The sequence below is a fragment of the Pangasianodon hypophthalmus genome, chromosome 14 (genome assembly GCF_027358585.1).
Source record: "Pangasianodon hypophthalmus isolate fPanHyp1 chromosome 14, fPanHyp1.pri, whole genome shotgun sequence".
In the NCBI taxonomy this organism is placed as follows: Eukaryota; Metazoa; Chordata; class Actinopteri; order Siluriformes; family Pangasiidae; genus Pangasianodon; species Pangasianodon hypophthalmus.
The window spans coordinates 24,153,839-24,177,729 of NC_069723.1; the positions used below are offsets into that span (position 1 = coordinate 24,153,839).

The 23,891-nt window shown below is 39.3% G+C and overlaps 1 protein-coding gene across 4 annotated transcripts; it reads left to right on the forward strand.

Annotated features, from left to right (window-relative positions):
* The first annotated feature begins 1,409 nt into the window (after positions 1–1,409).
* Positions 1,410–23,162, forward strand: sap130b (Sin3A-associated protein b). 4 transcript variants are annotated; one of them, XR_008303509.1, is made up of 22 exons: positions 1,410–1,520; positions 4,471–4,583; positions 5,056–5,234; positions 5,322–5,477; positions 5,594–5,720; positions 6,944–7,065; positions 8,789–8,913; positions 9,003–9,141; positions 9,244–9,334; positions 9,791–9,895; positions 10,606–10,750; positions 10,838–10,956; positions 12,150–12,413; positions 12,504–12,678; positions 14,069–14,167; positions 15,091–15,419; positions 15,549–15,770; positions 16,714–16,839; positions 16,925–17,028; positions 18,158–18,271; positions 18,717–18,938; positions 22,894–23,162. XR_008303509.1 is itself a non-coding variant. In XM_053239596.1 (21 exons), exons 2-21 carry the CDS (start codon positions 4,490–4,492, stop codon positions 18,876–18,878), a joined length of 2,997 nt encoding a protein of 998 aa, XP_053095571.1. In that variant the 5' UTR covers positions 1,410–1,520; positions 4,471–4,489; the 3' UTR covers positions 18,879–23,162. The 4 variants fall into 4 exon arrangements, 3 of the variants coding, with proteins under 3 accessions (XP_053095571.1, XP_053095572.1, XP_026790803.3); XM_053239596.1 differs by having other exon boundaries at positions 18,717–23,162; XM_053239597.1 differs by having other exon boundaries at positions 12,150–12,395; positions 18,717–23,162.
* The last annotated feature ends 729 nt before the right edge of the window (positions 23,163–23,891 follow it).

Genomic DNA, 23,891 nt, shown 5'->3' on the forward strand with positions numbered 1-23,891 from the left:
TTCAAGATCTGTCATGTGGGTTTGGGAGTGTTGCTGTACTGCTATTTTCAGGTCTCACCAGAGATGTTAATTTGGATTCATGCAGTTTCAGGCTCTGGGTAGGCCTCTCAAGAACATTCAGATTATTCCTGTATATCAACACATTGTATTGGTTGTGTTTTGGGTCACTGTCATGCTGGAAGGTGAAAATTGACTCCAATCTGAGGTCCTGAGTGCTTCTGAACATTTTTCCTCAAGCATATCTCTTAACTTTGATCCGTTCATCTTTTCCTGAATCCTGACAAGTCTCAGAGTCCCTGCTGCTGGAAAACATCCACACAGCATGATACTGTAATGAATCCCCTCTCAAGTGCATTTTATTTTGAGTCAAGTCTTTTCTGCACCTCTGTCTCTTCATTGGTTCATCTCCCTATTGTGTCATGATTGTTCTCAGCTGTTTTCAGTTCAGTTTGTGCATTTAAGCCTGATGTTTCATTGTCTCAATGTGAAGTCTTATCATGCAATCCTTGTCGTTAGGTTTAAGCCTTTATTTCTGAGTTTTCCAGTTACCGTGTTCTTCATTGCTCTCTTAGATTATAGATTATCCTTGTTTGATGTTCCCTGCCTGTGTTGTGACCCCACATCCCACATGGACTTTGACAATGAGTTGTAGATTACCTCAAACTAAATGTATGCTAAGGTTAAGCACACACATCCTGCATTCCTACTCTTGTTGCAGATACTACCACCACCAAGCTTCACAGTAGACATGGAATTGGCCAGGAGATGAGCACTGCTTAGATAGATAGATAGATAGATAGATAGATAGATAGATAGATAGAAAGAAAGATTCAAAGAGTGAGATTCAAAGCCACCAAATAAAGGCAGACAATCCAAAAAAAAAAAAAAATCCAAACTGTTAATTAATATTATTTATTTTTTCAGTTTCACTGCTATTATTTTATCAGAATCAGAATCACCTTTATTGCCAAGTACCGTGGGTTTACATGTACAAGGGATTTGTCTTGGTGTACTGGTGCTGAGTAATAACAATAAAATACAAGAAATAATAATAATATTAATAAGGTAAACATTGTAAGGTAAGATAAAGTAAAAGAGAAAAGAGAAAGTTATGAAATGAGAAGCATAAATATAAGAGAAACTACAAAGTTATGAAAACTATGAGCATAAATATAAAAATATAAACATTTAGGAAAATAAAAATACAGACAGAGACAGAGACATTAACTGTACACATGCTATTTGAGGATTTTTGTGAGTTGTGATAATGATAGATTACTTTTACAGAGAGATGGCATGAGCTGCCATGTATTAAATAAATAAATAAATAAATAAATAAATAAATAAATAAATAAATAAATAAATAAATAAATAAATAAATAAATTTAACTTTTATTTTGAAATCTGTAACCGGAAGTAGGTGACGGTTGCTGCGGTGTTCACGCGCTCTGTCACTGGTCAGCTTTACCGGCAGTTCAGGGACACAGCAACGGATGGAGAGAATTCATATCTGCTCAAAGGTAACACAAACAACCACAAAAAATCAACCATTCTGATAGAAAACGACATGTTTTAACTCTTAAATTCCGACATGTAAAACAATTTGACTTCTCTAGTTAGCTTTCTAAGCTAGGAGAAACCTGTCATGTTAGCATGTTTGCTAACTTCGATTAATTAGCATCACAATCCAAAGTGCCTGATTTTTATTTGCTGTTTAAACCTTAAAAAACACATTATATTACAAAACAGGACAGGGATATTGCTTGTAGTTGGTCAAAGTATCTAGGAATAAATATTTATTCACAGTTTTATCATCTGTTGTCTACAGCTATTAGCTGTTTTTATTGTATTTATCCTAGATGGTGTTTCTTCTTGTTCAGTATTAAACCAGAAATCATATTTAACTCATTAAGAGGCAGCTCTACTCATCAAATCATTCAGAAATCTCTTTATTTTTATATTGAAAAGCTTCAAAAATCTTAATTTTCCTATAGAAAAATATCAAATGATCTCAAAAGACCTATTATTGATCTCTGTATTGTAAAGTATTCCTAGTTTCTTCACAAATCTAATTTTTTCTCTAGTAAAATATTCATGAGTTCATATAATTTATTTATAATTTTTATTGTGAAATATATAATGGGGATGTGTTTCTAAGCCTCCACAGTAAAGTATGAGAGAAACGAGAAGGAGAAATGTCTGTTTTTGGCAAATTTATCAGCTAGAACTAATAAAACAGGTTAATATTATAGACGAACATTTCTGTAGACATGGTTTCTGCAAATAAAAATAAAATGTTTTCAGTTTCCTTATTCTTAATTTCACAAGTCACAATGTTTATTGTTATATGTACAAGTACCATGTACAAAGTACAATGAAATTCTTGCTTGAACGCTTCTCCACAAACTGTAAACAAGACAAAAAAATAATAAAAAATACAATAGATACTACAATACTAAAATAAATACAAAATTACTAAATATACAGAAATAACAGTAATAATCCAAATAATAATTACCAGACAAAAATCTGTGCAAAGTCAAGTAGCAAAATGACAGTAAAGTCCAATATTGTTATTGATATTGTTACACATCAATGTGTGTTCATTATAGTTTACACATGAAGTCTATTTTGTTGAAGTTATCAAATGTTCACTGATGGAGACTTGAGAGCAAAACTGTTCATGGGAATTGCAGTCTTAAAGCTATCAAATCAAAAGTGTTCATATCAGTTGAGGTCCAAAGCCATCTTCATGGTTTCTTAGTGCTACCATCCTCAGTCATCTCATGTAACTTCAGGCTGTCTGTGTTGGAGGTCGTCCTCAGCAGCAGCGAGTGGTTTCCAGTTGATGAGAACTCCAACCAGAAGTAGGGCATCAGGATGGATCAGGCAGGTCCGGAGAGCAGGAGGGGTCAGGATCCCTGGCATCTCAGGAGTAGCATGTGTAACTCAACAGAGAGAGAGAGACAGAGAGAGATTGTTACCAAACTTTAAGCAATTGTAAACCAACTTTAAGCAATAAAGCATGGACTCCACAGCACACCTGTAGAAAGTGGTGAGGACGTCATAGCTTTCTTCACCCGCCTGAGGAAGATGATGGCTACTGTGTGTGAGTTTAGCGGTGAGAGTGACTCGTAGGAATCTGAAGCTGTTGTCTCTATCTGTGATATAAATGGGCGAATGAACCTTATCCTTTTTCCTGAAATCGATCACCAGCTCTGTAGTCTTACTGACATTGAGAAAGTGAAAGTGAAGTGACGTGTGGTGGCCCATACTCGGAATTTGTGCTCTGTATTTAACCCATCCAAGTGCTCACACACACACACGCGCACGCACACACCCGGAGCAGTGGGCAGCCTTTTTTGCTGCGGCGCTCGGGGAGCAGTTGGGGGTTCGGTGCCTTGCTTAAGGGTCTCACCTCAGTCATGGTGTTGAGGGTGGAGGAGAGCGCTGGTCATTCACTCCCCCCACCTACAATCCCTGCCGGACCTGGGATTCGAACCCACAACCTTCGGGTTGCAAGTCTGACTCTCTAACCATTAGGCCACGGCTGCCGTCCTGGCACCATTCTGCCAGGAGCCTCGCCTCCTCTCTGTAGGCTGTCTCATCATTACTGGTGATCAGGCCCCCAGTGGTGGTATCGTCTGCGAAATTAATTATAGTGTTGGAGCTCTGAATATCCACACAGTCATACGTGAACAAGGAATGCAGCACTGGGCCCAAAACACTTCCCTGTGGCGTACCAGTGTTGAGGATCAGTGGAGAGGAACTATTTCTGCCAATCCGCATCCGATGGGGTCTGCTGGTGAGGAAATCCAGGATCCAATTACACAAGGTGGCACTCAATCCCAGATCTAATAATTTATGGATCAGCTCGGTTGGGATAACAGTGTTAAATGCCGAGCTATTATCAACAAATACGGCCACAGTAGTGGAGTGAAGTGTATGTGATATGGCATCGTCAGTGGATCTGTTGTAGCCATAAGCAAACTGCAGTTTATCCACAGTATCTGGGATGGTGTTGTTAATGCATCCTAACACCAGCCTCTCAAAACAATTCATTACAACTAGGGTTAGAGCCGCTGGGCGATAGTCATTAACACAGCTCACCTTATTTTTCTTTAGCACAGGTATAATAACGGTGTTTTTGAAGCATGTGGGTACAGTTGAGGTTTTTAGGGAAGTGTTAAATATGTCGGTGAAGATAGCCGCTAGCTGCCTCCTGCATGTTTTTAAAATTCTTTTGCGAGTGTTGATTCGGTTAAAAGTTTTTCTGAATTCATTTAAAAGTTTAATCTCCATTCATGCACTTGCATGTATTCAGGGAAAAAGATTTCTGTTACATAAAGCAGATTATTATGATTATTATGTATTAGTTTTAGTTTTATGTTTACACCAGCAGGCTTTTACACTCAGAGCTGAAATCGGATGTGCGATGACCGCTGTGTTTTGTGTGTTTGTGATGTTCAGGACGTGAGAGCGGTAGAAGATGAGTTCACAGCAGTATCAGCGAGCAGGACTGAATCCCGCACACACACAGGCAGCAAACACACCGGGGGTCCAAACCAAGCAGACCACCTCAGGTCAGTTACACCGAGGGACACACACACACACACACACACACACAAAACATCCGAGTTTACACTCCGTTTCATTTATTTATATCCCAGAAACAAAAGTTCTACTTCTAATAAATTAGTAATTGATATATAATAAATAATGATGTATCTGTATTATGTATTTGATCTACTGTCTTTATTGAATGCCTTTATTGAGTGAATGTCTTTAAAAATATAAAGTATAATATATTTAAATATATTTATTATATTGAATGCGTTAGTAGTTAAATAAGGATTAATATGAATAAGAGTGAATAGTGAATTTCTGTATTTTTTCCTGTAATTTATTTTATAGTATTACTTTATTGTTAATATATAATAAATATATATATTAAATCTGTACTAACTGTCTTCTACAGACATTTGACTAACAGACCAAGTGAATATTCTCTACATACGTGACCCTCTGAGTTTGAATTTTGCTGAATTTATGCAGGTCATGAGGACGGTGGGCGTGACTCGGGTCTCGCTTCTTCGTCCAGCGCCGCAGCTCCCCTCAGAGACGACAAGCAGGAGCCGGTGGTGGTGCGACCGTATGGAGCGACGTCCTCCGCCCCTCCGTCACTGCCTCAGCACATCCCTGTCACCTTCACTGAGGGACCTGGAAAGGTACAGGTACAGCATCGCTACACTGGTGCCTTCAGCATGAGGCTAGTTTTCTCTAGCCTCCTTCATATTCATGATTCATTCTCTTTCTTTCAGTCTGCTCTGAAGACTCCTATTCCTAGCCGTGTAATCGCCCCAGCCCCGGCTCAGGGGCATCTCGCCCTACCCCACAAAGTACCGGGACACCTCACCGTGGAGAACGCCATGCCGCAGGCGTCCGGGATCCCAGTGGCCACCATCAGCGGGCAGCAGGTGGAGAAAACCTTTATTCAGGCGCGATACGGGCGTAACTCGGCACACGTTCCACGGCGTAGTATATAATGTAATCTCCTTCTTAGATAGATGATTAGGATGCTTTTATTTGGTAGGGTCACACTGGAAACCTGCACCGCATCATGGCCACCAATTTGCAGATTATCCGTAGCGGGACTCCGGCACTGCAGATCGGATCCTCGGCCGCGCCGCAGCATCAGTTTCCCTCACATTTACCCAGAGGTCAGTAGGAGAAACATCTCAGAGCTGTACAGTGAGAATCAATGAGTCTGTTTTACTACATTTTTATTCTTCATTTAAATTATTATTATTATTATTTGTTAGTTGGTTAATATAAGACGGAAATACTGGTTCAATGGCAAAAAGTATAAACAGCCTACTGATGTCGGTAGAATTAATTATTTTTCACAATTATTCAGTTAGTTCAATAATTTATTTACTTTGTAAAGGAAAATTACATTTTTATATCTTTCCATAATGTTAGTCACAGTAACTGAGTGCGTCTTTTAAATACTGAATATAACCTGAACTAGGGTTTTTAAGTAAAGGATAAAACACTGTGTCGTGCTGTTATTGGAAAATAATCAACAATTGGGGTGGTGTGATGAAGCTTTCCACCTCAAAGTTTTTTTTTTTTTTATAACAGAACATCCCAAATGGTTTTATTCCTCTTAAACCACAGCAGTTTGCCAACAATTATAATTTTCACAGACAAAAAAAAAAAAAAAAAAGATTGTCATGTTACAGAGAAACCACAAAGTGTATTTAAAAAAAAAAAAAAAAAAAAGAAAGGTTACAGCTTTACCTCGGGCTGTTACAAAGTGCTGACACTGGAGACTCCTTACATAAATGTTAAATAAACATCTCCTTACAGAAAATCCACCAGTTTAATGACATGGGACACACTCTTTATAACCCATTAATTATTCGGTTTAGATTATGTGGAGTATCCGGCATTCAGGTCCTTGTGAATGTGCGTGAGCTGTTACTATAGAAACGATAACGTATTAGAGCAAGCGCAAACCTGTGATTTGCAGCTGCACTACAGTCAGAGCTGCTGTTATAGAAAATTAATCAGCACCTTCTGACCAATCACAATCCAGGATTCAGCAGCGCTGTGGTGTTATTTAATTTAATTTACTAGAGCAGAGTCTATAAAATCTGGTATATAACTTTAGCTTTAAGGTTGAACTCACGAATACTGCAGTTCATATTGCTGGTACTTTTACTTCATTGAGGAAGAAGAAAAGTAATTATTAAGATGGGATTAATTATAATTACATACTCCTATATTCTGTAGGAAACAGATAAGATAGTATCAGGTATAGGTGAGAAAAGTGTCAGCTTTTGTATGTGTATATATAATAATATATGTTTTATGTAATACTGTAACAGTGTTTGTTGATGCTGTTTATTAAACGCCTGTGTGTTGGTGTTAACTGTAGGAGCTGCGGCCGCTGCTGTGATGTCCAGTTCAAAGGGAGCGACTGTGTTGAGACCGGCGTCGGGACCGAACAGCGCCGCGGGACAGCCGACGGTCCAGCACATCATCCACCAGCCCATTCAGGTTCCTCCTGCTTCACTCACATGCTGGTGTTAAGTGTGTTACGTCTTAGCTTATTGGTCTGAGTAACTTCAGATAACGTAAAGAACTTATCCTGCTTTTATTGCCTTTCTTTCTTTCTTTCTTTCTTCCACTCTTTCTTTCACGCTTTCTTATTTCTCAGTGTCACCTTTCCCTTTCATTTCCTTTCTTTTCTTCTTTTTTCTTCCCTCAATTCTTTCCTTCCTTCCTTCATTCCTTCCCTTCTTTCTTTCTTTCTTTCTTTCTTTCGAATTTCTCACTCTCACCTTTCCTTTTGATTTCCTTTCTTTTTCTTCTTTTACTTTTTCATTTGCTTTTTTCTTCCCTCAGTTCTTTCCTTCCTTCTTTCCTTCCTTCCTCCCTTCCTTCCCTTCCTTCCCTCTTTTCTTTCTTTCTTTCTTTCTTTCACTCTTTCAAATGTCTCACTCTCACCTTTCCTTATCATTTCCTTTCTTTTCTTCTTTTACTTTTTCATTTGCTTTTTTCTTCCCTCAATTCTTTCTTTCCTTCTTTCCTACCTTCCTCCCTTCCTTCCCTCTTTTCTTTCTTTCTTTGGAATTTCTCACTCTCACCTTTCCTTTTGATTTCCTTTCTTTTTTCTTTTACTTTTTCATTTGCTTTTTTCTTCCCTCAATTCTTTCCTTCCTTCCCTCCCTTTTTTCTTTCTTTCTTTCTTTCTTTCACTCTTTCAAATTTCTTACTCTCACCTTTCCCTTTCATTTCCTTTCTTTTCTTCTTTTACTTTTTCATTTGCTTTTTTCTTCCCTCAATTCTTTCCTTCCTTCCTTCCTTCCTCCATTCCCTCTTTTCTTTCTTTCTTTCTTTCTTTCTTTCTTTTGAATTTCTCACTCTCACCTTTCCTTTTGATTTCTTTTCTTTTTTCTTTTACTTTTTCATTTGCTTTTTTCTTCCCTCAATTCCTTCCTTCCTTCCCTCTTTTCTTTCTTTCTTTCACTCTTTTGAATTTCTCACTCTCACCTTTCCTTATCATTTCTGTTATTTTTCTTCTTTACTTTTTCATTTAGTTTTTTCTTCCCTCCTCTTTCTTTCTTTCTTTCTTTCCTACTTTGAGTTAAACCTTAAAGCTAGGGTTATATATCATATTTTATTGACTCTGGTCCGTTGGATTGTGATTGGTCAGAAGGTGTTGATTATTTTTCTATAACAGCAGCTGTGACTGTAGTGCAGCTGCAAATCGCAGGTTTGCGCTTGTTCTAATACGTCATCGTTTCTATAGTAACAGCTCACGTAGGTGTATATATTTTTATACACATACACATTTGTACCTACACACACACACACACGTCTATATATGAAGCACTTTGTAACCTTTGGTTTCAAAAAGTAAATAAAGGTTTACTTACTTCTAATAATGCGCTTGTTCTTATATGTTATCGTTTCTATAGTAACAGCTCATTCACAGGGACTGAAAAAACCGATGTGGTGAATTTTTGTGTAAGGAGATGTTTATTTAATGAAAATTTATGGAAGGAGTCTCCAGTGTGAGCGCTTTGTAACAGTCCGAGTTAAAGCTGTATCTTTAAGCCGCTGTGGTAGAATGTGCTGTTATTGGAAGATAGTCATCTTCAGGGCTGTAACAGTAACTCCACTTCATCACACCACCCTATTGTTGATTATTTTTCTCTAACAGCATGACTCCACTGAACAGTGCACCATGTTTGATGGATTTGTGTTCATGTTACAGTCACGTCCGATAGTCACCACGTCCACGGCGGTCCTGCCCACAGTCGTGGCTCCGGTCGCGGCCACCAGGCCTCAGTCTCCTGTTATTAGCACGGTGACGGCTCACTCAGGAGAATTAGTGCACGGGTAAGAGCAGAAATCCACAGCGCTTTTACCCCTACACCTGCACTCGTGCTAGGACTTGTGTTTAAATGCTGTGTTTTTATTTTAAACAGACGCTCAGCTACCCTGAGTACCCTAGCTACCCTGAGTATCCAGCGGGCTCCTCACGCTCGGGACACGCCCACCCGCATCACACTTCCGTCCCACCCAGCTATCGGCGCTCAGAAGCCCCTCCCACACTCCTTGGCACAGGTCTTTAATTCAAACTTAACTGTAAAAAAAATGATGTCTTTCCTTTGGTAACATTTTTTTTTTTTTTGTAATTTTTAAAACCTTTTATGCCATTTCTTGCAGAAACCAATCTTTAGCACCGTGACGCCTGTCGCCGCGGCAACTGTGGCCCCCATACTGGCCACCAACACGGTTCCATCAACATCAACTACAGGTACGAGAAGCCTGAAGCCCCTAACCATCTCATCCAGCACATTCACTTCATAATATACTGAATGTGTTTTTCCTTTTCTCTTTTCTTTCCTTCTTTCTTTCTTTCCACTTTTCTCATTTTCACATTTTCTTTCCTTCTTGCTTTTTTCTTTCTTTCTATCCCTTTTCTCTCTCTCACATTCTTTGTTTTTCTTTTTTCTCTGACTTATTTTCTTTTTCCTCCTCTTTCTTTCTTTCTTTCTTTCTTTCTTTCTTTCTTCTGACTTTCTTTCTTTCCATTTCTTTCCATTCTCAATGCTTTCTTTCTCTTTCTTTCGTTCTTTTTTCTTTTCTTTTCTTTTTTCTCTGACTCACATTTCCCTTTCTTTCTTTTTCCTCACTGCTACCTGCTTTTCTTTCTTTCCCTTTCCTCTTCCCCTTTCCTTTCCTTTCTTTTCCTTTTCTCTGTGTGTTTCAGGCTCCATGACCCAGTCCCAGGTGTCCAGCAGTAACATAGGTACAGTGACGATGGCCTCTCATTCCACTCACGCCACTGCAGTGACCACCTCCACCATCCCCGTGGGTAAGACTCCTCCTAAACATCTCCACACGCTTTCACACACCTCCACCATCCCCGTGGGTAAGACTCCTCCTAAACATCTCCACACGCTTTCACACACCTCCACCATCCCCGTGGGTAAGACTCCTCCTAAACATCTCCACGCGCTTTCACACACCTCCACCATCCCCGTGGGTAAGACTCCTCCTAAACATCTCCACACGCTTTCACACACCTCCACCATCCCCGTGGGTAAGACTCCTCCTAAACATCTCCACACGCTTTCACACACCTCCACCGTCCCCGTGGGTAAGACTCCTCCTAAACATCTCCACACGCTTTCACACACCTCCACCATCCCCGTGGGTAAGACTCCTCCTAAACATCTCTTTCTTTCTTTCTTTCTTTCTTTCTTTCTTTTTTCTTTCTTGTATCTTTCCTTTCCTTACCTTCTTTCCTTTTTTTTTTGCTTTTCTTTCATATTTTTCCCTTTCTTTCTTTCTTTCTTTCTTACCTCCTCCCTTACTTCCTTATCTCCATCCTTCTCTCTCTCTCTAACACTCATAATCAACACTTTAATATGACTAAGGAGCAGCTTTATTATCATCTGAATCTGTATCACTGATAAATATTTGTTATTTCGGTGTTGGATAAATTAATATAACTGAAACAGTAATATTTGAGATTGTTACCATACAGCTGTAATTCTGTGGTTATTTTGTCCTCCATTTTAGCAAAGGTGGTGCCCCAGCCGATCACACACACCTCTCCTCGAATCCAGTCTGAGTTCAGTGGAGAAAGAGGGAACCTCATCCCCATCTCAGCTCATCGCGCTTCCCCTAATCCTGCTGCTGCTATGGAGAACCGCAGTGACGCCAGGTACACACTCAGAACCTTAAAGGGGTGGCTCATGTGCTACCGATCTGTGTGTATTTACTGTGTGTGTGTGTGTTTGTCTTTCCACAGGCAGTCTGTTCCTATGCAGATTCAGTACTTCCTGCCAACCTACCAATCAGCTTCTTACCCTCTTTCACACCCCTACACATCCATCACCAGCTCGGTGTCCACTATACGCCCCTATCCAGGTAACACACATCTTTAATCAGAGGACACGCCCCTTTTCACAGTTTAAGCAGTTCAGTGAATTTCTCCATGCACTAGTACAGCTGTACAGTTATTAAAATTAGATTTTTATTCAAGTAAAGCATCGATTCTGCAGTATAAAACAGAGCCCCACACTTAGTCCCACTAATTCGATACGTCCTATGACTGTTGATGTTGTAACACATGATCTCAAGTGCGCTATGAGTGTACAGAAGGAAAAAAAATCATGATGCACATGAAGTCAATGGAAGCTTCATTAGTTACGACATCATTATATCACATAGCTACGCTTTTGTTAAGTCCAATATGAAAGATCACGTTTTGTTTCGTGTGTGTTCATCTGTTTGGTTATTTGGTTAATCATCTCATCAATTATAACAAAATTACTGACGAAAATTTCATCAATGTTGAGATGAACATGCTCACCTTGACGAAATTATCTTTCGAAAGTATTACGAATAGATAATAACGTAACTAGGATGTTATTAATACCCTGTATAATCACTTTTAATGCTTGATAGTGCTATGTTTGAGCTACGTTCAGAAATAAAGGCTGATTTATACTTGCTGTTAATTATGCAAATGCAAGATGGCCAGCTGTGTGTATCCTGCGTTCATTTGGCACATTTCCACATGGTGCAACACCAACATTAATAGTGGAGCCAGTGTAGCGCCATGTGACACCGTGTCCCCATACTTGTGTACTGTTCTAGATCGTTATTACTAACACTAATGGTTTTCCTATTACAGCCGGTGTTTGAATTTTAAAAACCTCTTAATCTTATCAAAAGGTCTGTTTTGAGCACCAGTCTTCTGGATTTTCTAGATTAGTAAATACTTTGGAATGTACAGTGCAGGTTTTTGATTTGAGATGCAGATCATGACAGCAGTCACAATGACAGCAGAAAGATTTAAAGAGAAACGGAGCTCATCTGTGACATCAATCTGTATAAAATCGCGAAACATTACAGTTTGACTTGGAAACCTGAGCGAGTATCTTAGTGTTATTTGTTAATAAATATGAAGTAAAATATTGTATTAGTTTAAAAAGTGATGAAATGAAAATCACTTTAATGGCTTATATTAAACTCAGAGCTACATCCTAACATGTTGTCTTGTGTCACTATGTGTGTGTGTGTGTGTGTGTGTGTGTGTGTTTGTGTGTGTTTTAAAGTGACGGCTCAGGCTCCGTCTGCCGCTCAGCCCAGCATGGGCGTGGCCTCCGCTGTCCATCTAAACTCCATGCAGCTGATGACGGTGGATCGCATCGCTCAGATCAACACGCAGAACATGCAGCCGGCGGCCGTGGCAGCACAGGGAGGCCAAAACGCAGCCATCGCCGCTCAGGGGCTTCACACCAACGCCCCGATCACACCGCAGAGCATCCAGGCTGCTCCCATCAACCCGCAACAAAACCCAAGTGAGGCCAAGACTTCAGGTCAGGAGCTGGGCACGAAGATTAGACGAGATTTGTTTATTTAATGAACCTGTCTTACTGTTATATGTTAAATATTCTCCATCTCCTCAGTGGTGCTGGCCGACGGCTCGGCTCTGGTCGCCAACTCCATCAACAGCACCTTTAACGCCAATCAGCCCGTCGCCACGGTAACTCAGGCGCACTCACAGGGAGGCGGATCAGGGACGCCGGCGCTAGTCTCGTCTCCTCGACCCAGCATTCTCCGCAAAAAACCCGCCATCGATGGGTGAGTCTCAAATCAAATCCGTGCACCTGTCACTAGACACACGACTAAAGTACAAAACTCCTGTCTCAGAGTTGCTAATTATTTTAGTTTTCATTTTAATTTTATATCTTTTTTTTATTTTTTATATCTATCTGTATAACCATAACTGTTTGCCAAATATACAGTGTATTTTTGGTGTCTTTAGCTTGCTTGCTCATGTGAACTCTTATATGAATTTATTAACTATTAATCATTTAAAAAATCAATATTAATTTTCATTTTAAAAGACAACATTATACCTGTGTTTAGGGCTGGGCAATATTGCGAAATAATATCGATATCATGATAAATTATACAAAATATAAAATGCGATACCTGAATAAGCAAACTCAGATTAAATCTTTTAAATGTTTAAAGTTTTCAGTATTTATTTTTACTTTATTTTATGTTTTATTTTTACAGATTTACAGATCTTCTCCCTCTCCATTTCAGTGTAAAATAATGAATTTCTCTAGATATTATATAAAAGTATCATGATACATATTGTGTATCGTAGAAATGTCTTTAAGTGTCATGATGTGATATTTTTGTCATATCGCCCAGCTCCTAATGTAAATAATATTTAAAGCTTTTTTTTGCCAAATGTTATAAAATTATAATTCCAGCATCTCAGGATCATGATACATATTATGTATCGTAAAGTTGCCTTCAAGATTCGCGATATGATATTTTTGCTGTATTGCACACCCCCTACCTTTTTTCGCGTTATAACATATTTATATATAATACATATATAATAAAAAGCTGTATATCTTATAACATATTTACTCGAGTAATGTTAAAGAATGGGAAGAATATGATGAAAACCTAACGTTATCTATAGCTCGGTAGGAAATTGTGAAACGTATATGGTCTTGACATTCTTAAAGCCCTCGTAAAACTTGTTGCTTCTTCATCGTTCTGTGTTGTAACACACCTGATACAGAGCTTCACGAACAGGCGTAGATAGACACAGCTTTAAAACACACCAGTATGTGTATTTGTCAGAGGCTTAAAAATATCTCACCTGCTCATTTTTAAAGTGTTTTATGAGGTAAAATAAGGTGGCAGACGTTGACCGTACTATCACCGTGAACCCATTACCTTTCACAATATAGTTCTTGGTGTACTATTTTGCAAAACAGGATCGGTTAGTGATCCAGATAAGACTAAAATGAAGTTTACCCAACAGCTTTGGTACTTTCAGCATTCCAGACTTTTGACGTAAATTATCTCTAGTGCTGGAAATCCATGACTTGTGACATATTTCCCAGTATTTGTGTTTCTATTTGTGTTTAAACTGAAATACCACTTCCCAAAGCATGTTATAAATTCATTGAGATGGATATATGTGTGTTTTGTGTGTGTGAAGCACTGCTGTGAGGAAAAATCTGATGGCAGCTCATCTCGGTGACTCTGCCAGGATGGACGGAGGTCTGAGGAACGCTGCAGGATCGCCACGACCCGCTGGGTACAACTCACCCCCTGTTCCCCTGTTTAAATCTACATTCATTTACATTTTTACTTCATTGGATATCTGTGCAATGTATTTTTCCTACAGTATAGATTAGCTGGAGATTACATTTTTCTAATTAATTTAAAATTTGAAGACACACATGCGCTTAGAGAAACGCTAACATGGCCGAGCCGGACGCAAATAAAATCACAGAGTAGCTCCTGTTACCTCAGGACCTCGTAAATTTAATCCCTTTCCAACAGCTTATTTATCATCATTAACATTATTTGTAGCTTGTTAGATTTGACACTTGGCTGTTGGCTTATTTAATCGTTTTGGGTGAAAATCTTTGCCCTTACCTATTGTTCATTCACATTAATGAACTGAAAACGCGCTCCATTTACCTTTGTGAGGGGGGAAGGGGGCGTGGCTTCCAGGCTGAGTCTGTTAATATCGGAGAGTTCAAAACACCTGCGCAGATCATTCCACATTCACGTCAATTGATTTATCTCATTTTCAAAAAGACTTTTTCTCCTGTTCAAAATGCGTAAAGGTTATATAATATAATTAGAATAAACATCACTGGACATCATGGAAACATAACATCATGTAAGAACAATAAAACTCGTTATAATACACAAGCCTATACTCCATATTTGTTGTACTAATTTGTAGTGTGTGATTTGAGAGGTAATCTTTCTTTTTCTGTGATGTCTTTAAGTTTAAAAAATTCAGATTGCTGCCCTGTTTGGGTATGGCAAGTTATTTCCTTTTACACCAGTTCAGAACATTTGTGCTTGTTGGTGTTTGATGAGTGAATTTTGTGAAATTCTTTGACATTGACTCGGTGTGGTTTCGTCTGTAAAACATTTTACTATAATACTAAAACTAAAATCATCAGTAGCTGTAATCTGTAACTCTCCTGTTCTCTGTTACAGAGTAAAACCCAAACCCGATGTCCTCATGGGTTTGGCTCCTCCTGTCAGCACTGCAGTGGACGCCGTCTCTGGACAAAGCGGCGAGCAGAACGTAGCCCCGCCTTCTTCTCAAATCCCCGCCCAGCCCGTCTCCGCCCTTCTGGCTTCAGTCACGCCTCCTTCTCAGCCCGTCCCTGCTGCCATGGCTGTGACTCCGCCCATCCCTTCAATGGCCAACGTGGTGGCGCCGCCTTCTCACCCAGCAGCCAGTAGTACTGCGGCTTGTGCCGTTAGCTCCGCCCTTCCAGAAATTAAGCAGGAGGCGGCGCCCATGGACACCTCAAAACCAGGTAGTGCGGCTATTATAATAGTAATAATAGTAATAATAATAATAATAATAGTAAATGTTACTGCATTTTATGGACTTATTATCAGAATTTTAACCGTATTCCCAGCATGATGTACTTTTCCTTTGTCAGTGACTCCAGCGCCACCTAGTGGCACTCCTGCCCTGTCAGTCCCGGCTGCAGATCTCACGCCCGGAGCTTCACCCAGGAAAAAGCCCCGGAAGCAGCAGCACGTCATCTCCACCGAGGAGAGCGAGATGATGGAGACCAACAGCACAGACGAGGAGAAACCTCCCGCTAAACCCGTCAGCCACCGACCCGAGAAACGCAAATCTCCTCCTAAAGAGTACATCGGTCAGTTCTTTTCCACTCCTCTGTGTGTTTTAGGGTAGGAAGAAAGTTACTGCGTAGCGTTTAATAGCTCTACAATGATTTGGAGCATTGGGGCCAGTTTAGTTTTGTCACGCTAAAGATAAAAAAAAAAATTCAAATGCAAATTATATTTTAAAAAAAGCCATTTCAAAAAAACAAGAGCTCATTTGCATCATTATTCCAATCGGCCAATAACGCAGTAATGATTAACAAGCAATATAACGTACAGTAAATATTTATATGTGCCAATAAAACAATAATAATAATTTTACTTAAACTTTATCCCACGCCTTGTTGTGCTGTTATAGATACAGATAAATAAATAATCAATGATGGGGTGGTGTGATGAAGCAGCTCTACTGTTACCAGCCCGAAGTTGAATATTTTCCTATAACACCACTCCCCCAAGTGTTTTATTCCTTTTATAACACAGCAGTATTCCAACACTAACAATATTTATTTATTCAAGAATGACACTGTATTTTTTCCATGTTGTGTTATAGCTGCTATAAAAAAATCGTTCCCTCACCAGTTACTTTTTTTTTCCTCTCTGTGTTTTAAAGTTAGACAAAAAAAAAAACACAGCTTGTCGTGTTAAAGAAAAACCGTGAAGCGTAAAATCACTCTCTCCTGAAAATATCGAAAAACCTCTGACTGTTACAAAGTGCTGAAAATGGAGACTCCTTCCATAAATGTGAAATGAACATCTCCTTACAGAATACTTCACCATATAAAAGATTAGACATGTAATCACCTTCTGACCAATCAGGAACCAGATTTCAACAGCGCTGTCGAATAAAACGCATCTTTACTCACAAACGTTCGGCAAGTTAGAACCTGAAACTTTTGATTGATTTATTATTGTGAATGAATAAAGAAATGCTGTTGTATTGTGTTTTTTGTGTGTGTGTGTGTGTGTGTGTAGATGAGGAAGGTGTGCGGTACGTTCCTGTCCGAATCCGTCCTCCGGTCACTCTTCTGCGTCATTACCGTAACCCCTGGAAAGCTGCTTATCATCACTTCCAGAGATACAGTGACGTCCGGGTCAAAGGTCAGTACGCACTGCTGACACACATCTGTAACTAGGAGCTAGACAGAGTTTAGGCGTCCTAACAAAGCTTTTTGTGGTTCCTCAGAGGAGAAGAAAGGCAGCCTGCAGGATGTGGCCAATCAGAAGGGAGTTGTGTGTCGAGCTCAAGGCTGGAAGATCCATCTGTGTGCTGCTCAGCTGGTGCAGCTGGTGAGAAACTTCCTCCAGCATGGTGCATAGCAGAGATCTGATCAGACTGCTGTAAATTAATATTAATATATGATATAGTAAAACCAGTGTGAAATGTGCGCGCACACACACACACACACACACACACACACACACAAACGGTCGTTATTACTACATCGCTTCATTGCAAATCTGTGTAAATTGTGAATCAGGTTAAAAAAACTGAGCTGAAACATAATCCAATATAATGATGCTCAGCAAATTACATCAGTTACCCATTTATTTATTTATAATTTATTTTTATTTTTTTTATATACCTTCTGAACAGCCAGGTCTCAGGTTAGGGACCAGAAGCGATTAAAACAAAAATGGAGGACAAAGTGCCGATGTCAGTGTGAAAGCAACCGAATTTGTCCAGGAAGAAACAATAGTTTTAAGTCTTTGCAAAGTTAATTATTAGGGGTGTAAATCTTAATCTTGCGATACGATACAATATGATTTCGCTTCTTAAGGCAAAGATTTGTTATTTAACAATAACAGTGAATCTCATACAATATGATTATAGTTCAACTGTTTGATATTTGACGATACCACTGAATCTGGTATGTTGCAATTTCGATTCACGAGGCAACGATTCTGTATCTGATGATGCCGCTGAATACCGCAATTTCGATTCTTAAGGCACCAGTTTGATATTTGGTGTCTCTTATGATTATGGTACAATGTGACACAATATAATCCTCCAATCGATAATTTCCAAATGACAATGTCTTAGAGAAGGACTATATTAAGTGTCGGAGTTCACCAAATCACCTTTACACATCAGTTTAAAAATATTCATTACTTTTTACACACTCTCTTTTTCGATATTTAATCGATTTATAAGCAGTTATATTATCTTATATGATTGTTGCCTCAATTCATTTCATTCACTGCCTTTTAAATCGATGCATCGATCCAAATTGTCCGATCATCAAACCCCTAATAATCTCCATCTTCTGATTTAGATAGAGCTATAAATCATACAGGTATTTTAGTTCATAAAAATGCCTGGGTTTGTGTAGCCAGCTACTCCAAATCACCAGGTGTGTGTTTGTTAATCTGCTCTTCTGACAGTTTGTGCTGTATTTTGTGTTTAACCGTCCTACAGACGAATCTGGAGCACGATGTCTACAGCCGTTTAACGAGTCTACAGGAAGGTCTCATCCCCAAGAAAAAAGCCGCAGCAGACGACGATCTACACCGCATCAGTGAGCTCATACAGGTGACCTTCTTTTAGCAAGAAACGTGCAACCCATGTAAGCAGTGAAAAAAAGTGACATATCTAAGGTTTATCTCACAATCAGGCTGAATGTATAAACCAATCGTGTCCGGAAGTCCAGGAGAAAATTCCAGCTGATGGCCGCCTTCTTCACCTGTCAATCAAAGTGACACCAGCCAATCACACGCTTCTATTGTGTTATATATGTGTATATAAATGACCTTGTGTGAGCAGGGGTTTGAAAAGTTGTGATGGTTTGTCAAGCATTTCTACTTGAAATTTTTATTTTTAGCCAGACAGGAAGATGTTTTGCAGATACTATCACTAGCCAGGTTCTAATGGAAAACCATGGCAACCAGGAGTAACCTCGCGACAGAAATGGCGAATAGCAAACAACATAAAGGTGATTGCTGAAAACATTGTGAGAATTGTGATCGCTTCTCCGCAGGGTAACATGCAGCGCTGTAAGCTGGTGATGGATCAGATCACGGAGGCTCGCGAGGCCATGATGAAGGTGCTGGACCACAGAGAGCGAGTCCTCAAACTCCTCAATAAGAACAGCACCACCAAGAAGCTCCACAAGCTCCACAAACGTAAAGACAGAGCGTGATGCAGTGTCCAGCAACCGTCACACAGTCCCGTCCGGCCCGGTGTTGGCCCGCTGTTGGAGGTGCAGAATGAACAGAATCGCAAAAAAAAAATAATAATTCACGCAGGAATGCATTAAAACTGGGAGAAGCTTCTCTCTGTATGTCTGTCACGGAGCTGAACGGAGTTAGCATTAATGTTTGTAGTATAAAAGCCTTACCTCCACTACAGAATGCACACACGAGGGACAATCACAGTTACACTGCAGTATACGTACACTAGGGGCGGAGTCACTAAAGGATGCTGGAGATGGTTAAAAAAAAATCTAATACACAATGGACCTTTCACTAATGATTATTTAGTGTCTCGTTGAACCGTTTTTCAGTAACAGAAAAATATTATAGGACAAATACTTGAAGACTTTTTCACAATATACAATATGTGTCATGATAATATTATACTACCAATAGTTCCATATTAAAAAGAAAAATGATTATTATTTAATATCTAATTAAAAAAATGAATTATTTAGAGTTATCGTTCAGCCAGAAAGAAACACGATGTTCCCTTTATCCCAAATGTGGTGCAAGCTGCACGTGTAAAATCTTTTACCTGTAGGCCACGCCTCCTACCTGAGTCGCTGCTAGCAAACCAGGTGAGAAAGAAAGTCAGTCGGCTTTGACATTTTGTGCTGCGATTGTTTTTAGATGTTTTCTTGGTATGTGTGAGACACTGAACACCTCCACCAAGCCAAATGAGGAGACACCACGTCACGTCATGATTTTGGCGTGTGGTTGTGTGGGCTATAAGCTTCCTTTATTTGTTAGTAACTTTAGTAAACTGACCCAGGAGTGGACAAATCTTAACTTCATTAGGAAGCTTATCAGGAAAGCGGACGCTCCATTGTGCTGCTCAGTCTCATGGTTAAGTTGACAAAGCTAAAAAGTGGTAGGTAGTTAAGTTAATTTAATATAATAAAGTATGGTTAGTAATATAGTAAAGCATGAGGCTAGTTAAGTGCATTAATATAGAAAAAGGGGAACAGACAAGTGTATATGATCGTGTCATGTGTGTTGGCCAGTGTTTCGGGTATGAACTGTAGTGTTACGCTCTTACATCTTATGTAAAAGAAAAAAATAATTCGAGCTTGGCTAGTTTTGCTCAATTTTGCCAGCGTCTCCACAAACCTCCATGTTCCTGATTCTGAAAATCATCCATGTTGACTGTGTACGTTAAATAATAAAAATTGTAATTATGAAATTGTTGGACAGTCAGCCAGTGTATTGATGCAGGTGGTGGGTTTCAGAATGAGTGGCGCTAGCTGTAATTACAGCATCGATGGTCAGCACACCACTGTGAAGCACATCAAGTTTAAATACACGTTACATGGACAAAAGTTTGTGCACACCTGACCATAACACCCATATGTGCTGTGCTTGTTGAACATTCCAGCTTTAGTCCCCCTTTGCTGTTATAATAAGCTCCACTCTTCTGGGAAGCTTTCCACTAGTGGCTGTGGGGATTTGTGTTCATTCAGCTACAAGAGCATTAGTGAGGTCAGGCGCTGATGTTGGGATGTCGAGGAGGTCTGGGGTTCAGTCGGTGTTCCAGTTCATCCCAAAGGTGTTCAGTGGGGTTGAGGTCAGGGCTCTGTGCAGGACACTCGAGTTCTTCCACTCCAACCTTCACACACCATGTCTTCATGGAGCTCGCTTTGTGCACAGGGGCATTGTCATGCTGGAACAGGTTTCAGCCTCTTAGTTCCAGTGAAGGGAAATTGTAATGTTACAGCACACGAAGACATTCTATACAATTGTGTGCTTCAGACTTTGTGGTAACAGTTTGGGGAAGAACCATATATGGGTGTGATGGTCAGGGGTGCACATACTTTTGGCCATATAGTGTATATACCAAATCCAAATTTTTATTTTGTGAAAGTCAGTAGGAAGTAGGGTTCGTTTTCTTCTCTTTTTCTTGTTAACATACTTGTCTGCATCTACAAATAAAATAGGGATGCACTGATACTGATGTTGGTATCAAGTATCAGTCAGATGCCATTGGGTATTGTTCCTCCAATACCAACACTGGTATTGACAAATACCAAAAAAATACTTTTACTCTGTCTGGGGGGAAAAAAAAAAACATGGGTATTGCTGTATTCCTGGAAAAAAAACACTAATAGCTAATATCCTGGGCTGCTGATTTGTCCACCCTTGCAATCCATTACATTTGGATGAAGTGGAACATTGTGTACATTTGTTTTTTTGGCTGTTACTTTAATAAGGAAATGAATATATTTGGTACAGAAATAGATTTACACATCCAAACAGTTGCTTGTTTGTGCAAGTAACAATGGAGTCTCTCAGTGTTAAGTATTAATGATGCTGTCAAAGAAAAAAATAACGTGTAATGACATGTAATTTATCACTATATCAATATTATATTTGTCGTATTGTTATAGCAGTAAGACGTGGTCCTACTTTGTAGATTAAGCTTGAATTTTGGAGGCTTAAAGTCAGCTCGCTGTGTCTCAAATCGCACATTTACTGTATTACTATTCTACGTGGATACTTCTAGCACTAACCTGTCCCATGATGCACCACAGAGTGTAAGATGATGTACCTACTTCAACTAATTGAATCTGTTCTGTATTGTACTTTGTTCTATGGTAACATTATGCACTGTTTAAGCATGAGGTCATCAGAATGAGATTTGAGACACAGCCTTGATAGCTTGAGCATGGAAAAAGAAAAAAAACAAAACCAAAAGCAGTCCACAGCACTGTCTGTATGTTTCCAGTTCCCTTCCTTGCGCAATACCCTATATCTGACTCTCTGTTCTTTATGTAAAGTTCTTCTATTGGACAGACACTGTGAGAATCGAAGCACAAAGTGCTGCGTTCATCTGTGAGAAGTAACAACCAATAATAGAGTTTAATCTGTGTATGGGTGCCTTGCGTTGCTCATGACCTGCTATTGCCAGTGGAGCATGCTGTATGAATAACTGCTGTGAGTTTGATGCAGCATGAAGGTGTGTGCCGATGTTAAGTATAATAGTCTACCGGTCATCTAATTTTATAATATCAAGGTTAATGTTAGAGAGTGAAGCGATGAGTCTGTCCACCATGGTTTATAAAAAAATTCCTAGAACAGCGCAGAGTTTCTTCTAAAGCATCGTAAAATTTAAGATCACTTTAACGCTTATCTTTATTTTGGTAAATGCAAATGCTGTCCGAACACACGCCTTACGTAGGCTCACGCCTTGAAAGGGCGAAGGGCTGGTGATAAAATATCGAAGCATCTACAATAGCAGTATGCACTGCGATCATTTATCATTGAGCCAATCATCGGCACATGCCTTATGGAGTGCGGTAAAGAATAGGCTCCAAACCTCCGGCTTTAAACCTCCTGCTTCATGGTCTTACAGGGATACTCCAGCATTTTTACAACCTGATCTCTGTTTACAGTATCTGAAGTGTGTGAGATTCAACACGTATTACGAAGCTCAAAACTGAGAAAAACAATTTATGTTGATACAAAACTCATGTATAATAGAAGTCTAAGGGCCATGGTTATGTGAAAAATCGCCAGCGCAGTTGTGTAGCTGTGATGGCGCATGGATACTACAAAACCTTCAAGCAAGTGTAAAGTAACTACTTTTTACTTTTCATTTAGACCTTTTTTTAATATTTGCATTATATAGTCATGTATCTTAAATATTTAATGACAACAACTGCCCTGAGACTTCCATTATAACATGGCATTCTGTTCTTTTAAACGCACACACGCACACACAGAGGTTGTATATAGAGATCAGGTTTAAATATGGAGTACTATTTGAATCTGGGCGTGTGCAGTATTTTTCCCACAGTGCATTGCGTGGAAAGGCGGAGTCGTCTTCCTGTGTGCCTCCTTACTGTCATTACATCATTACGTTTACTGTGTGTAACCTCCTGAAATGATGAGAAATCGATAACGTAGATGAAACGATGAGTGAACGTCTCGTTTTTCACATTTCTTCTTTTTTTCCCCCTTTAGTGTGTTTGTAAGTGTTGCGATCTGTCAGATGGATCGTCACAGACGGATCTCAGAGCACGTCATGGTGATCGTCTTTCTGCCTTAGCTGATCTTTATTCTAATCATGGCAAATATATATGAGTTTTAAGATAAGGTAATAAGGATTGTGTGAGTGGATAGAACTGTGCATGTGAGTGTGTTCATGTATGTATGCAAATCCTGTATGCAAACCTTTGGTTTAAAAATATGTGATTTTTTTCTTTGCATTATATAATAAACTGACAAGCTTACGTTGTTGTGTAAGTGGAGTTTATTATTAAAGCCATTAAATCGATGTCACTCAGATGTAACGAAGTGGTTTAGGACACAGAGGAACTTCCTGTCATTTCTAAACATGAATTAAACTTCATTGTGGAGAAGAAGATTATGGGGCGGCCATTTTGGAGAAACAGAATCACTTTCTTTGCTCAGTGCTTTGGTATTGCTCTGCCCTCCTGCTCTGTTTATTATAGTGTGATGATGTTATCTGATGGTGGCCATCTGCCAGATGATGTATGTAAATATAACTCTAGTCTTGATGAAGGCTAGAAGATGATTAACACACTGCTATACATCTACAAGGTGACCAACAAGGTGACACTTCACATTGTGAAGTGTTTTATTCTTTGTCTCCCCCTGCAATTTACACATTTTTACAAATAAAAAAAAATTTAACTGAAGTATGGTACATACGTTATACATACGTATGGTACGTTATATCTGTTTAATGTTGGCGAACGTCTGTGAAGTTAGTTCCTGCTCTCGCTTACGTTATAGCAGCTATAAACAATTCCCTCACCATCCTCACTTTTTTCTCTCTCTGGATTTTAATAAGACCAAAAAAAAAAAAAAACAACACAGACAGCTTGCTATGTTACCAAAAAACCACAAAAAGTGTAAACTCTGCTCCTCTTTAATGTCAGAAAAGTTACAGCATTGCCTGACTGTTACAAAGTGCTGACACTGGAGACTCCTTCCAT